The 16341-nt window shown below is 41.2% G+C and overlaps 1 protein-coding gene across 5 annotated transcripts in view; it reads left to right on the plus strand.

The window, feature by feature from the left end:
- The window catches only part of SCEL (sciellin), a 90304-nt gene that overhangs the window by 69208 nt on the left and 4755 nt on the right, over nucleotides 1-16341 (plus strand). For 4 of the 5 annotated variants that reach the window (XM_075129172.1, XM_075129164.1, XM_048852825.2 and 1 more), the window contains exons 14-18: nucleotides 4953-5012; nucleotides 7879-7962; nucleotides 9828-9971; nucleotides 12920-12994; nucleotides 15182-15290. In XM_075129172.1, coding sequence (XP_074985273.1) covers nucleotides 4953-5012; nucleotides 7879-7962; nucleotides 9828-9971; nucleotides 12920-12994; nucleotides 15182-15290 — 472 coding nt within the window. The remainder of the gene's footprint in view (nucleotides 1-4952; nucleotides 5013-7878; nucleotides 7963-9827; nucleotides 9972-12919; nucleotides 12995-15181; nucleotides 15291-16341) is intronic. The other variant, XM_075129175.1, reaches the window with a different exon arrangement.

Consider the following 16341-nt stretch of genomic DNA (forward strand, 5'->3'; position numbering starts at 1 on the left):
TGCTGGTAGCGTAGGGCCTGAGGAGGGAGTCTACATAGCCAGACAATCCTGCTGTCAGGGTGCCAATGCCTGAGATGATGGGGCTTCCAGGATTTCCAGGTTTATGGATCTTGGGTAGTAGATAGAATATCCCAGGTCGGGGTTCCAGGGGTGTGTCTGTGCAGATTTGTTCTTGTGCTTTTTCAGGGAGTTTCTTGAGCAAATGCTGTAGTTTCTTTTGGTAACTCTCAGTGGGATCAGAGGGTAATGGCTTATAGAAAGTGGTATTGGAGAGCTGCCTAGCAGCCTCTTGTTCATATTCCGACCTATTCATGATGACAACGCCACCTCCTTTGTCAGCCTTTTTGATTATGATGTTGTTTCTGAGGCTGTGGATGGCATTGTGTTCTGCATGGCTGAGGTTATGGGGCAAGTGATGCTGCTTTTCCACAATTTCAGCCCGTGCATGTTGGCGGAAGCACTCTATGTAGAAGTCCAGTCTGCTGTTTGGACCTTCAGGAGGAGTCCACCCAGAATCCTTCTTTTTATAGTCTTGGTAGGAAGGTCTCTGTGGATTAGTATGTTGTTCAGAGGTGTGTTGGAAATATTCCTTGAGTCAAAGACGTCGAAAATAGGATTCTAGGTCACCACAGAACTGTATCATGTTTGTGGGGGTGGAGGGGCAGGAGGAGAGGCCCCGAGATAGGGCAGATTCTTCTGCTGGGCTAAGAGTATGGTTGGATAGATTAACAATATTGCTGGGTGGGTTAAGGGAACCACTGTTGTGGCCTCTTGTGGCATGTAGTAGTTTAGATAGTTTAGTGTCCTTTTTCTTTTGTAGAGAAGCAAAGTGTGTGTTGTAAATGGCTTGTCTAGTTTTTGTAAAGTCCAGCCACGAGGAAGTTTGTGTGGAAGGTTGGTTTTTTATGAGAGTATCCAGTTTTGAGAGCTCATTTTTAATCTTTCCCTGTTTGCTGTAGAGGATGTTGATCAGGTGGTTCCGCAGTTTCTTTGACAGCGTGTGGCACAAGCTGTCAGAATAGTCTGTGTGGTATGTAGATTGTAATGGATTTTTTACCTTCAGTCCTTTTGGTGTGATGTCCATCTGTTTGCATTTGGAGAGGAAGATGTCTGTCTGTATCTGTATGAGTTTTTTCATGAACTTGATAGATTTCCACTCCATACCACTCCCATTATTTTACCCCCTTTCCCCTTCAGTCTGGGCATAGCTATAACTCCCTGAGCATCAGTGCTACCATATCCAGTCCAAATTTTAATTTAAAGGGAAATGTAGCTTTCACATTGAGCCAGAGTCTGAGAGACACAGAGGCCTGGAACTACAAAGGTACTTAAGTGTTTAAATTCCAGTTTTAAGCTCCACTGTGATCCACAAAACTCCTGCTGAACCCTGTAGATGCCTAAACTTGCTCAGTGCCTAAATTTTCAGGGTAGAAGATTTCTGCCTTGACTTTAGCAAAGCTTTTGACACGGTCTCCCACAGTATTCTTGTCAGCAAGTTAAGGAAGTATGGGCTGGATGAATGCACTATAAGGTGGGTAGAAAGCTGGCTAGATTGTTGGGCTCAACGGGTAGGGATCAATGGCTCCATGTCTAGTTGGCAGCCGGTATCAAGTGGAGTGCCCCAAGGGTTGGTCCTGGGGCCAGTTTTGTTCAATATCTTCATAAATGATCTGGAGGATGGTGTGGATTGCACTCTCAGCAAATTTGCGGATGATACTAAACTGGGAGGAGTGGTAGATACGCTGGAGGGGAGGGATAGGATACAGAAGGACCTAGACAAATTGGAGGATTGGGCCAAAAGAAATCTGATGAGGTTCAATAAGGATAAGTGCAGGGTCCTGCACTTAGGATGGAAGAATCCAATGCACCGCTACAGACTAGGGACCAAATGGCTAGGCAGCAGTTCTGCGGAAAAGGACCTAGGGGTGACAGTGGACGAGAAGCTGGATATGAGTCAGCAGTGTGCCCTTGTTGCCAAGAAGGCCAAAGGCATTTTGGGATGTATAAGTAGGGGCCTAGCGAGTAGATCGAGGGACATGATCGTTCCCCTCTATTCGACATTGGTGAGGCCTCATCTGGAGTACTGTGTCCAGTTTTGGGCCCCACGCTACAAGGAGGATGTGGATAAATTGGAGAGAGTCCAGCGAAGGGCAACAAAAATGATTAGGGGTCTAGAACACATGACTTATGAGGAGAGGCTGAGGGAGCTGGGATTGTTTAGCCTGCAGAAGAGAAGAATGAGGGGGGATTTGATAGCTGCTTTCAACTACCTGAAAGGGGGTTCCAAAGAGGATGGCTCTAGACTGTTCTCAATGGTAGCAGATGACAGAACGAGGAGTAATGGTCTCAAGCTGCAGTGGGGGAGGTTTAGATTGGATATTAGGAAAAACTTTTTCACTAAGAGGGTGGTGAAACACTGGAATGCATTACCTAGGGAGGTGGTAGAATCTCCTTCCTTAGAGGTTTTTAAGGTCAGGCTTGACAAAGCCCTGGCTGGGATGATTTAACTGGGAATTGGTCCTGCTTTGAGCAGGGGGTTGGACTAGATGACCTTCAGGGGTCCCTTCCAACCCTGATATTCTATGATTCTATGCACACTGCCACTTCTCTCTAGGTACCCAGATACCATCGCCCACCTAAGCCTCAGAGCGATCCACTAACTGGAGAAAGATAGGCACCCTCTACCTAATTTGTGTGTAGGGCCCAATCTGGTAGGTGTGCTCAGAGGCTGCCTACTGGATCAAGTCCCATTCAAAATCTAGAAGGAGTTGGAGGTCATGATGCTCACCTTATAATGTTTAGCTTAGTGGTTAGAGCACTCACCTAGGATGTGGGAGGCCCCAGTTTAATTCCCCCTCTCCTGCCCAGCAGAGGGAGACACAGGATTTGAACAGGGATCTCCCACCTCTCAGGTGAGTGCTCTAACCACTGAGAGGTGGGATATTCTGATGTGGGGTTCCCTCAGTCTCTCCAGTTGAAGCTGTTCCTCTGTGGGTAAAAAGTCATTGGAGCAGGAGGACTGGACACTAGGTCTCCTGTCTCCCAGGTGGGTACCCTAACAACTCTTGGACATTCAGTCTCTGGACCAGTAACTAATTATTTGTTCACAGTGAATATCCACAGCATCACAATACCTAAGTCCCTTTGTGGATCTGGCCTGCATGTCATTGACACAACTGGAAGTTGAGGTGCTCAGTGACTCTTAGGAAGCATCCATCTTTTTGCAGGATTAAGCTACTATGAGTAGACTCAGTTAACTATGTTCCCCTTTGCAGGCTGAACTGTGTGAGAGACCTCCACATCAAAATGAAATCTATACTAGCATCTTCTTGGTCCACAAAGAACAACTTTAAAAAACAAGCTAAAAAAGAAGTTTGTAGTCAGAGCTAACTGGCTAGTTGGAGTGAAGTTAACTTTATGGTTTTACTCCCCACCTGCAGCCCTAGAAAGGATTTATCCTTTTGTTGTACTGGTTACAACTGGTTACACATTGTTCCATTTTTTTCAAGTCAGTAGAGAAAGAGAGAGTTATTTAAAGTCAAAATAAAGTTCTGTATTAAAATTCAGCTACTTGTTTAATCTTACTTGTAAAAGTGAAAGTGTTTCTCTACATTTAAACTGTAATTGTGTTGTATTTGTAATACAGTCATGTGTTATGGTTTAATTCTTCATATTAATTTAAGGAAGGTGGTATTAAAATACTTCACAACATAAGATGATTAGCACAGCTTTAAATCTACCATAATTTATTGGTATAATAACTTAATAGAATAAGTGGAAAAAAATAATGTTTTTAATTCTAATTTTTGTTAGTTTTTAAATGCTTACATTTTTAGTCCAAGGATGGAAATTTAAATAAAGCCTCAGTAATCATATATGACAGTAGATCACTTCTGTCATTCCAAAAAACACACTAACTGGACAAATGTATATTTATTCAGAAGTTCCTTAGCAGAATGCAAGCTTCTTTAGTTTTAGTGTTCACAATATTTCTTATCTTTGTGAACTAATGCTAGAAACAGAAATCTATGCCCTAGAAGACTGTGAATTAATGTCAGAATTCTTCAGAAACTTCATTTCTTTTTTCACTGGCACATATAATGTAGAGTAGGAATCTAAATCATTTGATAGTTTTCATATATTTAGATCCACAAAAGGGAATACTTCTGTGGGAAGCATCAGAATTTTTCCTCTTGCAAATGGAAAATTAAGCATATTTTTGTGACTATCAATAACAATTTGGCATAACTATTTGTGAACTATTAACAAACTTATTCAGTATGCATTATTTCCTGGGGAATGTGCATGTTTTTCTTCATTTTTTAAACAGAAATCCTACTTATATCCAATTTTATAATCAAGCAGAATATTTTAACATCACTCTATTTTTGTTGTTTCACAGAGGAAAAGACCTTGATGATCTCACTGTTGTAAATACTGCTGCACAGAAAAATAAGAGGCAAGGCCTATAGTGAGGTTTCTCGCATATTGTAGAAGGGTTTGTAGTTGGGTAGCTGCTTAAGTGTGAGTCTTGTTACTGAGGGTTTATTTCAGTAAATGTGGTTACAGGCGTCAAAACTAACAACAATTAATTGTCTTGGTCTAGGTTATTAAAGTAAAACCCATGTTAATTTCTTTTTAACTTGCAAATAAATACAAGATAGTAAATGGAAATAATTCAATGTAGATATTACAGAGGATTTTATTTTCTATTATTGAAACTCAAAATGCTCAGCATACATCTGCTTTAATAAATAATAAAGATGGGGGACTCTCTCCTGGAAAGTAGTGTTTGTCAGCAACCAGGACAATGGTGCAGTGTAGTCAGCAATCTCTTACCTGTGGAAAAATTCTATGCTTTTTCCTTTTTAAAATGCAAGTCCATCCTTATAGCTAATTTATAGTTGAATTGAACATTTTGACCAACACTGAGGTATATTTCATTTTCACAGAGGCCAAGATCTTGACGATCGCATTGAAGTAAAGGCTCCTGTGGAGCAAAATAAAAATCGGTAAGACTTAATTCATAGCGCGGTCTTAGTCATTGAAAATTAAAATGGTTTGTAGTGGTGGAGCATTTTCCTGTGCAGTACTGTGCATGGGAATGTTCCTTAGCAATGCAAGCATGTCAAAGTTTCAGATCTTTAGAAAGACATATGAATGTATTTATAAATTTGCCTAATATAATTAATATATAGCTGTATTTATTTATTTTTTTAAAAAGTCAGAACACATTACTCCCTTAGTGCATGCAAATGTCTTGGTGTCACAAAGAAGTACTTGTAGGTGTATTAAGGTGTTTGATAGTTTAAAGTGTACATCAGTGCTTCTAGGGTTCCTGGTCAATTGAGCTGTTGAAGTCTTGATTCATTTAAAAGCGGCAAAGAGTCCTGTGGCACCTTATAGACTAACAGTCATATTGGAGCATAAGCTTTCGTGGGTGTGCATCCAACGAAGTGGGTATTCACCCACGAAAGCTTATGCTCCAATACGTCTGTTAGTCTATAAGGTGCCACAGGACTCTTTGCCGCTTTTACAGATCCAGACTAACATGGCGACCCCTCTGATGCTTGATTCATTTAATGTAACTAAATTTAGCAGTCAGTCTTTCAGGGAAAACATTCATGGTATTTTGTCTTCATTTAGAGAGAATCCTTCATTAAACTTTATATCTGAATGGAACCCCCTCCCACTCTAAATATTTAAGAAGAATTAGTCATTTCAGTAAATTAATAATTTCAATCCTTTTCTTAAAATAGAGGTGTTCACATCACAAAAGTCCCTATCAAGATACTACCCTGGCTAGCAGTCTCATCAGAGAGGCAAAGACTGAAAGTATATAGAGAATCAACTTCTCTCTCAGCTCTTAAACTAGTTCTGCCACATCAAGGTTGAGGCACAAGGGAGGATACTGCTTCATGCTACATGCTGTGCATGTAAAACACTGAAATGGAGGAAGATTCATTTAGTGGAGAATCCAGACCTTGGCAATCTCACTGCAGCAAATCAAACAGCAGGCAAAATAACCAGTGTTCAGGCTCCTGGTTATCACTTTCTCTCTGAATTTAACTTTTGGCAGAGTTGTAGCTTTTGACATACGGTGATAGTCGCCTTTTGTTTGAGCTTCACTGTTTAAAAAAAATCACAAATATTGTTAGTATTTCCTATTTAAATCACTGCATTAGGTTGATGAGGTTAAGTTTATGCTCTGTAGAATGTCCTGTTTAGAGCCATGAAAACTCTAGGAAACTGGGATATGTATACAGGAATCCTGGTGCTGCTTTGTTTGTCTATCTAGCAGCTAGCTAGTCATTTCTAATGCACCCATCACCGTATTGCACCAAAACATGTTCTTTGGACCCTGTTTTCCATGTGGCTTGTTCCTGAACTGAAATAAAATTCTAGTTTTAAAAAAAATTAACCCCAATATTGATTCCTTATTTTTTGTTGTTAAAAATCTGTGTATCTGTTCTGTGCTGGTATTTTTAAAGTCCCCATTTAAAATGTAATATGTATCCAAAAATCCATTGCCAACATTGCAGAAATACAGATAACATATAAAAACCCCACAATCAACACAGCAATTTGACAGTAGAAATGAAAACTATTAATGGGAACCTTACAGAGTTTGGCATTCAATTAATGAGAAAAACATTTAAAAGTTTGGACATGTATCCAAGTCTACAGAGGTCCCCAACAAAACCCAGAGCCTTGTACCCCACACAATCCCCTTGCCAGAACAGGTCTTGCGATCATACCAACATCTCCATACCAAACTAGCTGCTGTTGTCATCTTGACATGAGGTTCTATGGCCTTTTGGTGTCTTTAGTGGCCTCATTTTCAGATTCTATGTGTGTATTTGTGCACCCTGTCTGGTGGAAGCACAGCCTCTTTATCCCCCCACCCTCCCCAGCTCTCTCCCTCTTTCACAGACCCACAAGGGATTCTTCTTGCCCCATCCTTGCTGACCGCATACCTGCAGATGTCTTGTTTTCGTGTGGATAGTGGTCTTTATAGCTTTCACCCTCCTGATGTCTTCAGGGCAAGAGGGCTAGGTAGTAGCTCCTTATTAGCTTCTTCAAGGATTAGGGAGCATTCAGTGAGCCACCTGAAATGGCTGATAAGGACTCCCTGAAGTTATCAAGGAGGAGCAGTTGGTAAAAGCCACCAAGCTCCTTCCCCAGGTAAGTGACATCACTGGGCGTTGGACAGGTGGCGAGAGTGGATGTGCCAGGGAATGGGCTTGGACAAAAGGATGGAGGTGTGTGATGACCAAACTAGAGCCAGTACTAGCTCCAGACAGAAAATAGACCCAAACTACTAAGATCAGTTTGGATGTGGGTCGTCTTCAGCTGAATAACTCTTTCCAAAGTTTAGGAGTTTGGGGGGTGAATAAAATGGTTCTTGTTTTGACCATCCTTTATTTGGAGGTCTTGGTCCAGTTGCCAACTGGTAAATGTCCACATTACAAAACCACCGCCACAAGGCACTAATTGGCAACCTTGTCACCACTCTCATTAGAGTTGCCAGGGACTGTTTGCGGATGGACACTGAACAATTGGCTCACAACCTAGAGATGGTCCCTCCAGGTCACCATAGAAGCTATATGAGAAAACTTGCATGGTTGCTGCCCCCACAGCTTGAGATGTCTGGGGGCACGCAGAAGGATTTAGTCTGCTGGACTGCCAATCTGCCATATTTCATGGCTTCTAAATTCACACCCTTTTTTAAAAAAAAGGAAAAAAAGTCTCCTGTTCACTTTCTAATGTTAGTAACACAGGGCCACATTCAGGCATCACTGAAAGTGGTCTGACTGTGCATGATTTAAAAATATACTTTGTGTCATAAATCTTTGTCTTGTCCTTGGTTTATTTCAGGACAACTGAGCAACCCTCTGATTCTGCTAATGCTCCAAATAACCGATCTGACACAAACTACTTTTATGACAACAGAGGATCCAGGTGCTGTAGTCAATGAGTTACAAAGTTTAAATAAATAAATAATGCCTCAAGCACTCTTCCTTACACAAAATCCAGGTGAACAGGCTTTATGTGCAGAAGTTCCATAGAGACTGGAATCCTCCCACCAGCCTGTGGAGTGGCAAGGAAAACAAAGGATATATTTACTGGGGTTGTGCCCTTACACTCTCTGCCCCACCCAGAAACCTCCTTCCATGATGCTATGGACAGAACCTCCAGGTCACACTGCTCCAAGGCATATGGTGGGCAGAGACACCGTGTGTCATCTCTCACCTTTCTCAGCAGAACTGTACTGAGTTTTCTGCCTTACAGGCCATGCACAGACTGAAGCAAAATAGATTTTTTTAAAAGATGCTTCCCTTTCAGTGCTGGAGTCTCTTCCTTTAGCTAGAATCTGTAACTACAGACACTTATATTGTAAATCTCAGTGAAAATTGACCAAATTTATATGCTGGATGCCTGGAAAAAGTACCAACTTGCCACTTATTGAAGGGTAGCAGGAAAGCAGGTGAAAATAAGAAATAACATGTTTTTCTGCACAAAGTCATAACAGGATTATCAAATGATTAAAAACCTTTTGACAACAAATAAACAGTATATCTTTCTGCCTGAATGAAAGAACATTCTGGATGAGGAATTGAAAGCCTCAGTGACATTTCTGTTTAAACATGAAAATGAGTATAGTCACTCTTCAAGAGCAAACAGCACAACCATATTACTAACACAGGGCTAGACTGTGCCTTTAAGCACAGTCCTGTGTAAGTGGCAGTCCATAACTTCACGTACCTAGGAGGAGTAAAGGGAAGGAACTGTGACTTTGAACCATAATTCCTTCACTCCTCCTCACTTGCTCCTTGTCAGGGAGGAGCGTGGAAGAATTCTGCTACTGACCTTTATCCAAAGCAGTTCAAGATGCCATTCAGTCCTGAGGAATGGGACGTGCATTGTGTCAGCTGGAGCCAAGGCTCCACCCATCCCTGCCCTCTCCGCCCACTCCCTACCTCTTGCTTAGAGGGGAAGAAAGAACCAGGTGTACAATCCTTGCTCTTCTTCCTACATCTGCAACAGGATGCTGAGGGTTCTTGCTTACTCTTACATTGTGCATAGGCCTGGGCGACAATTTGGCCAAGAATGAAAGGAAACATAACTTCAGGACTCAGAATAAATATTCAACACACACATTCATCAACATTTTGCAGCTGGCATACAATTTCTCAGTTGTCATGGCTTTTGTAACCTTGTGACTAGCTTTGAGTAGTGTAATGGAAATAAAACCATAATAGTAGGCAAAGAGTGAGCTGCAGCATGTAGTGTTCCCTTTAAACTTGACAGAATATGTACCCTTTACTGGGACTAGAAAACCAGATTAATTCATTAAAAGTATTGAAATGAAATGAAATGTCCTCATATGTTGTTCTATCTATTTTTACATAGTTAATTCTTCAGAAGAGTGCTAAGTACTTTGTTATAGGTACTAGACCAGGTAGCAACATGGCAAATTAAGGGGAGAGTGGCAGGATTGAAACTAAAAACAATTCTTCAGAATATGGAATTTCCAGGGGAAGGAGGATTAGATTTCATCCCAATGTTAATTATTTTTGTACATCTCTATTCTATGTAGTGAATAGTTTCCTGCTATCATATGAAACAACATGCACTCAGTTGCTTACTGAGGGCCCAGGCTCCCCGGAACTTTATGAGGGCAAGATTGGAGTCTAAAATAATCAGTGAAATTCAGGTTTAGGAATTATCCTTGTTATTATTTACAGCCTCTCATAATTGTTTTGCATATAGTATAATTAATCTTTTTTTAAAGATGTAGTTATACATGTGTTTGTGTATTTCAGAAATAATACTTCAACCAGTTACTCAAGTCCAAAGAATAAAGTTGTGTACACAAGGACATACGAGGAGACTACGTACGGGAAAGATTCGGAGAGCAGATTGGAGAGAAACAATTGGAACAGCAAAGAGAAGTTCAGAGAGGCCAGGTACAACTGAAAAATACAGATATAAAAATGCAGAGATGAACAGGAGACTCTGACTTATATGGATGTTTACACATGCATAGCAACCTCTCTGACTTGGCCACTTGTGATTAAAGTAAAGACCATGGCAAACTAAATTCAGATCTGGTTTTTGGTGGCTTGGTGTAAAGCCAGGGTACAGGTTTCTCAGCAGAGGGACGCTCACTGGAAAGAGGTTGCAATGATGTAATGCGACTACAGCCTCCCCTCAAAAACCAACACAGCCTGAAAAGTAGGTAGCACTAGATGCGTGAAGTGTTATGGTCATGCAGACTGTGGGATGCAGTTCATTGTATCCCTTTGGGGCAGCCTCTGCCACCTGGGCTACTGTGGAGTTTTCTAGTGAAAATTAGAGATGTCCTGCCATGGTGGAACTCCCATGAGAGTCTGGAAGTCTGTGGCACAACTAGGCATGGAACCAGGATTTCCTGAGTCCCAATTAATGCCTTAATCTCTGAAAGAAGGCATCTAAGACAAGTAACCACTACTGTAAACTTATTTTTAACTGTATTTATAAAATGGTGATACAAACTATGTAATTATTACTTTATGACAGGTTTCAGAGTAACAGCCGTGTTAGTCTGTATTCGCAAAAAGAAAAGGAGTACTTGTGGCACCTTAGAGACTAACCAATTTATTTGAGCATAAGCTTTCGTGAGCTACAGCTCACTTCATTGGATGCATACTGTGGAAAGTGTAGAAGATCTTTTTATACACACAAAGCATGAAAAAATACCTCCCCCAACCCCACTCTCCTGCTGGCAATAGCTTATCTAAAGTGATCACTCTCCTTACAATGTGTATGATAATCAAGGTAGGCCATTTCCAGCACAAATCCAGGGTTTAACAAGAACGTCTGGGGGCGGAGGGCCTTAGGAAAAAACAAGGGGAAATAGGTTACCTTGCATAATGACTTAGCCACTCCCAGTCTCTATTCAAGCCTAAGTTAATTGTATCCAATTTGCAAATGAATTCCAATTCAACAGTTTCTCGCTGGAGTCTGGATTTGAAGTTTTTTTTGTTGAAGAATTGGTGACTTCTGGCCACCTACTACAGGACAGGCCTAACAAAGAAAATAACAGAACGCCACTAGCCGTCACCTTCAGCCCCCAACTAAAACCCCTCCAACGCATTATTAAGGATCTACAACCTATCCTGAAGGATGACCCAAAACTCTCACAAATCCTGGGAGACAGGCCAGTCCTTGCCTACAGACAGCCCCCAAACTGAAGCAAATACTCACCAGCAACCACATACCACACAACAGAACCACTAACCCAGGAACCTATCCTTGCAACAAAGCCCATTGCCAACTGTGCCCACATATCTATTCAGGGGACACCATCACAGGGCCTAATAACATCAGCCACACTATCAGAGGCTCGTTCACCTGCACATCTACCAATGTGATATATGCCATCATGTGTCAGCAATGCCCCTCTGCCATGTACATTGGTCAAACTGGACAGTCTCTACGTAAAAGAATAAATGGACACAAATCAGATGTCAAGAATTTTAATATTCATAAACCAGTCGGAGAACACTTCAGTCTCTCTGGTCACACGATTACAGACATGAAAGTTGCAATTCTTCAACAAAAAAACTTCAAATCCAGACTCCAGCGAGAAACTGTTGAATTGGAATTCATTTGCAAATTGGATACAATTAACTTAGGCTTGAATAGAGACTGGGAGTGGCTAAGTCATTATGCAAGGTAACCTATTTCCCCTTGTTTTTTCCTAATTTCCCCCCCTCCCCCAGACGTTCTTGTTAAACCCTGGATTTGTGCTGGAAATGGCCCACCTTGATTATCATACACATTGTAAGGAGAGTGATCACTTTAGATAAGCTATTGCGAGCAGGAGAGTGGGGTGCGGGGAGGTATTTTTTCATGCTTTGTGTGTATAAAAGATCTTCTACACTTTTCACAGTATGCATCCGATGAAGTGAGCTGTAGCTCACGAAAGCTTATGCTCAGATAAATTGGTTAGTCTCTAAGGTGCCACAAATACTCCTTTTCTTATTACTTTATGGTAATACCAATGTAGTCTTAAGGAAATAGGGTTATTAAATAAGTTCAGAAAAGTTCAAAAGCTGTGAATTTGCTTGGCAGGTTGACTTTCTTATCTGCCTCCCAACTGATGGTTATTGGTGTGCTCAATGAAATTTATTCTTGACAATAAAGTAGCCAGAACAAGCTCGGTTAAAAAACTGAACATTTAGCTCCCCAAATAGTTAAATTTACTACAGTATTTCCTGTTCTCAGTATAAGGAGCTTTACAATTACTGTGGTAACTAGACATACCATTCTGTAACAAACAACTTTATATTTTAATGGTGCTCACTGTACTTCTAGGGATACATCACAATTTTAGCAAAAAATGATTGGCCAGTACTAAAAGGGCAGCTCTTCTTGCACTGGTAGAAAAACATGGCATTTCTCTGGCTCCTGATGCTTTTTCTAACAGATATGCTTCAGTTCAAACAGGAATTAATTCAGGGGAGTCCTCTGGCCTGGGTAATACAGGAGGTCAGACTAGATGATCATAGTGATCTCTTCTGACCTTATAACTGATCAATCTATAACATTTAGATCACATGCAGTAAAAATATCATTTTTCAGATTTTCCTTGATGGGTTTGTGATTTCAGTTTGAAATGCTAAGGAATTATAAAACAGCACAGCATAAAACTTGGCATTTAGTTTTAATTTACATTAAACTGAGATTTATTTTCTCAATTGAGTGTTAAAACAAAAAATGACAAAACTCATCTCTCAATTTATTTTTACCACGTGACCACTGGTTCGGGTACATGTTAGCATTTATGAAGTGCACAGTTTCCTTATTTCAGGAAAGCCTTGAAAAGCCAAAAGTATTGCTTGCTAACTACAAATCATTCACTACATTACAGCAAATCACCCAATGATGCATATGAAGAAAATGTCACTGGAAAGTCTATCAAAACTGTTTACTCTACTTCTGATCGGTAAGTATCTATGAATAGTGCAGTGTGCTATCGAGGAACACTGACATTTTACAATAGCACCCATATCTACAGACAAACAAGCAGAGTGGAAGCCACCACAATCATGATCAGACTGTCTACTCAGACAGGCCTGCCTTTCAATGGAACCTTGCCATTTCCATGGCCTTGTGCTCTGCATTATAAGTTACATTACGTTAGGGCTTGTCTATACAAACAGTCAGTTTGCGACAAGCTGGAGTGCAAATCTACCTCAAACTAGCCTGCTGCACACTAACTGTTTGTGTAGATCCTCCTGCCATGCACTATATGTTCCCTAGTGCCCTTTGATCAACAGATCCACACAGACAGTTAGTGCACGGCAGACTAACACGAAGTAGATTTATACCCCAGCCTGCCATGCACTAACTGTTCATATAGCCATGCCCTTAGTCTTGCCAGTGCTGACATTTACAATCTTTAATAAAACAATGGCCAGTGCTTTAGGTGATAGAGTTGGCTCTGAGCTTCTGTATATATCTACTTTTGGCAGATGTTGGTTTTGGACAATTCTCTTTGCTATAGTGGAGACAGTCTGTAATGGACAAATGTTTAGACCACAGAGATGGATAAATAGACTGATATGGGGAGTGGGAGGTGGTTTGCACTTAAAAGTTTTATTTGTAACAGTAGGTAAGATATTTCCAAGTACAGAGGGAATACCTGCTCAAATCAGTAATACCTCACCTATCAATAAAAATAAGTTTTTAACTGTGCCCACTATTTTAAATTCAGATAATATTCACATTCCCATTATTTGGGAATAATCACATTCAGAAAAACTCATAATGAAAATAGGGCTAAAATGTGAATGTTTAGGGGTGTAGGTATGGATAGTCTTATAGAGCAAACAGCAGCAGTAAATGGGAATGGATACAGGAGCATAACAGTGTGTGGATGTGAGCAAAATTAGTTCAATTTATGCAACCAGCACAGCAACAGCAGATGAGGATGTCTAGAGAAAAGATCGGGGACAATATGACAAAAAAAGGTAAAGAGAACTGAGAGGATGAGTTACCCAGGAAAGAATTTTCTGTAGTATCTTGTTGGTGAATCTTGCCCATATGCTCGGGGTTCAGCTGATCGCCATATTTGGGGTCGGGAAGGAATTTCCCCCCAGGGCAGGCGGGAAGGAATTTCCCCCCAGGGGAGATTGGAAGAGGCCCTGGAGGTTTTTTGCCTTCCTCTGTAGCATGGGGCACAGGTCACTTGCTGGAGGATTCTCTGCTCCTTGAAGTCTTTAAACCACAATTTGAGGACTTCGATAGCTCAGACATAGGTGAGAGGTTTATCGCAGGAGTGGGTGGGTGAGATTCTGTGGCCTGCATTGTGCAGGAGGTCAGACTAGATGATCATAATGGTCCCTTCTGACCTTAATATCTATGATCCAAACAGTACACATGTTAATTTGACGGCAATGAGAGCAGGAAACTGCTTCCAGCTGCTTCTGCACCAAAACTCAGTGCAAGATTGGGCACTCGACTGAGAGTCTAAATCCAACCATCAAGTTGCTGGGAATGCTTCTCTGAGATATTAAGTTCTCCTAATCACTAGCTTCCATCCCTGCTCCCTCCACTTAAGGTATGTCTGTACAGCAACTTCTTGAGCCAGTGTGCTAAAAATAGCAGTGTGGCTGTAGTGGCATGGATGGTGGCTCAGGCCAGCTATCCGAGTACAATCTCGTTTGTGTGGCCCCTCCAGGTACATATTCAGTCAGCTAGCCTGACCCACCACCCATGCTGTTGCAGCCACACTGCTATTTTAGTGTGCTACCTGGAGCAGAGATACTGTCTACCTGTGCTGAGCAACACCCTCCCAGCTACTGGGTACACAGGTACCTTACTGTGTACACTCCCAGGTAGCCAGCAACTTAATACATTCTGACTGCTATTTAGAATCATTCAGCTCACCAAATAAGGCCAGTATTCTTGCTACCTGGTAAATGTATTAATCAGGTTGCCCATCCCTGCAGTGCATACATCACTACCATTAATTAGAACATGGAATATCGATGCATCATTATTACATTCCTGACTGATGTGCTGTATACTAATGGCCTTCCACAGTAATATACTAAATTAATCAGTTCTCCCTCTTGATTTCAATGGGGGCTGCTTTTCTCACAGTTGGTGTTATATTATGTACACACAGGAGTATAATTGAAAAAGATATGTGTACATACTGCCGGAAGCCATTGGGCATAGATTCCAAAATGATCTTAGATGCCTTACAGATTTGCTGTCACTCAACTTGCTTCAAGGTAAGAAGGGGTTTCACTTCCTGCCATGAAATATAAATAAAAATATATCCTGAACAACATGAATTATATTACATATATCATAAAACAATGTGTAGGCCTTAGCACCTCTCCCTCCAGGAGCAGAACAGAGCCTGCACTGGGAGACGGAAGTTTTTGCCTTGGCACCATGCACCTCTTTTTCCCCTCTTCCGGTCCTATGGGTGGTGAGGGAACCAGCAGGGCTGCTTCAGATTTTCCCACCCACTAATCCTGCAAGAGAAGCCTTCAGTTGTATTGACTTGCAGTCTTATCCCCTACATGTCACAGAACCCTCTTACCACTCCTTTCTAGGAGGAGTTCAGGGGACATTAATTGTTAGGATGCTCTGGAAATCTTATGAAGGAGCTGTATTTTCCAGGGACTAGTAGGAGTTAGTGAGGCTGGGCAGTACAGCATAGGTAAAGTTACCCCTTTTGATGTGAACAGTTAGCCAAAATGTGGAATCTTGTGGGTTGTCTCTATTAGGAGAGAAATTGATGATGGAATCAGATATTTCTTTCACGTAATCATGTTTATTTAGAATGTATGTAAAGTCCCATTTCCCTGAACACAGTAAGAATCAAGCAAGAGACAATTTCACTGCTCACAGTTCCAAGCTCTTTTCTAGTCAACGCTTTTAGTTTTTTCTCAGTGGCAAACTATCAGTGCTTCTGTGTCTGGTTCTTCCTTGCTGCCTTTTTTGGTCTCCTTTTGTGGTGTTTCTGAATGCACCTCGCTCTTGCACTCAGAGTTCAGTTTCTGTACCAGTCTTGCATGGCCTGTGTTTTGGGAAGTGAATCCTGTTGTTTCAGCTATCTATTTCATAAAGGTCAAGATTGTTAAACAGCACACTTATCTGAACCACCTTAGTGGAAAAGGGAATTAAGAATATTGGGGAGGAAAATCTACAGTTTGCAAGGCAGAAGGTACTGAACCTTGGGCACCGCATGAAAATAATAATTTGACTATGCTGATTAGGATTGATATTCCTTGGAGAGATTGTGTTCAGTGACACTGAAATACTATTGGCCAC

This window comes from Caretta caretta, chromosome 1, assembly GCF_965140235.1.
Source record: "Caretta caretta isolate rCarCar2 chromosome 1, rCarCar1.hap1, whole genome shotgun sequence".
Classification (NCBI taxonomy): domain Eukaryota; kingdom Metazoa; phylum Chordata; order Testudines; family Cheloniidae; genus Caretta; species Caretta caretta.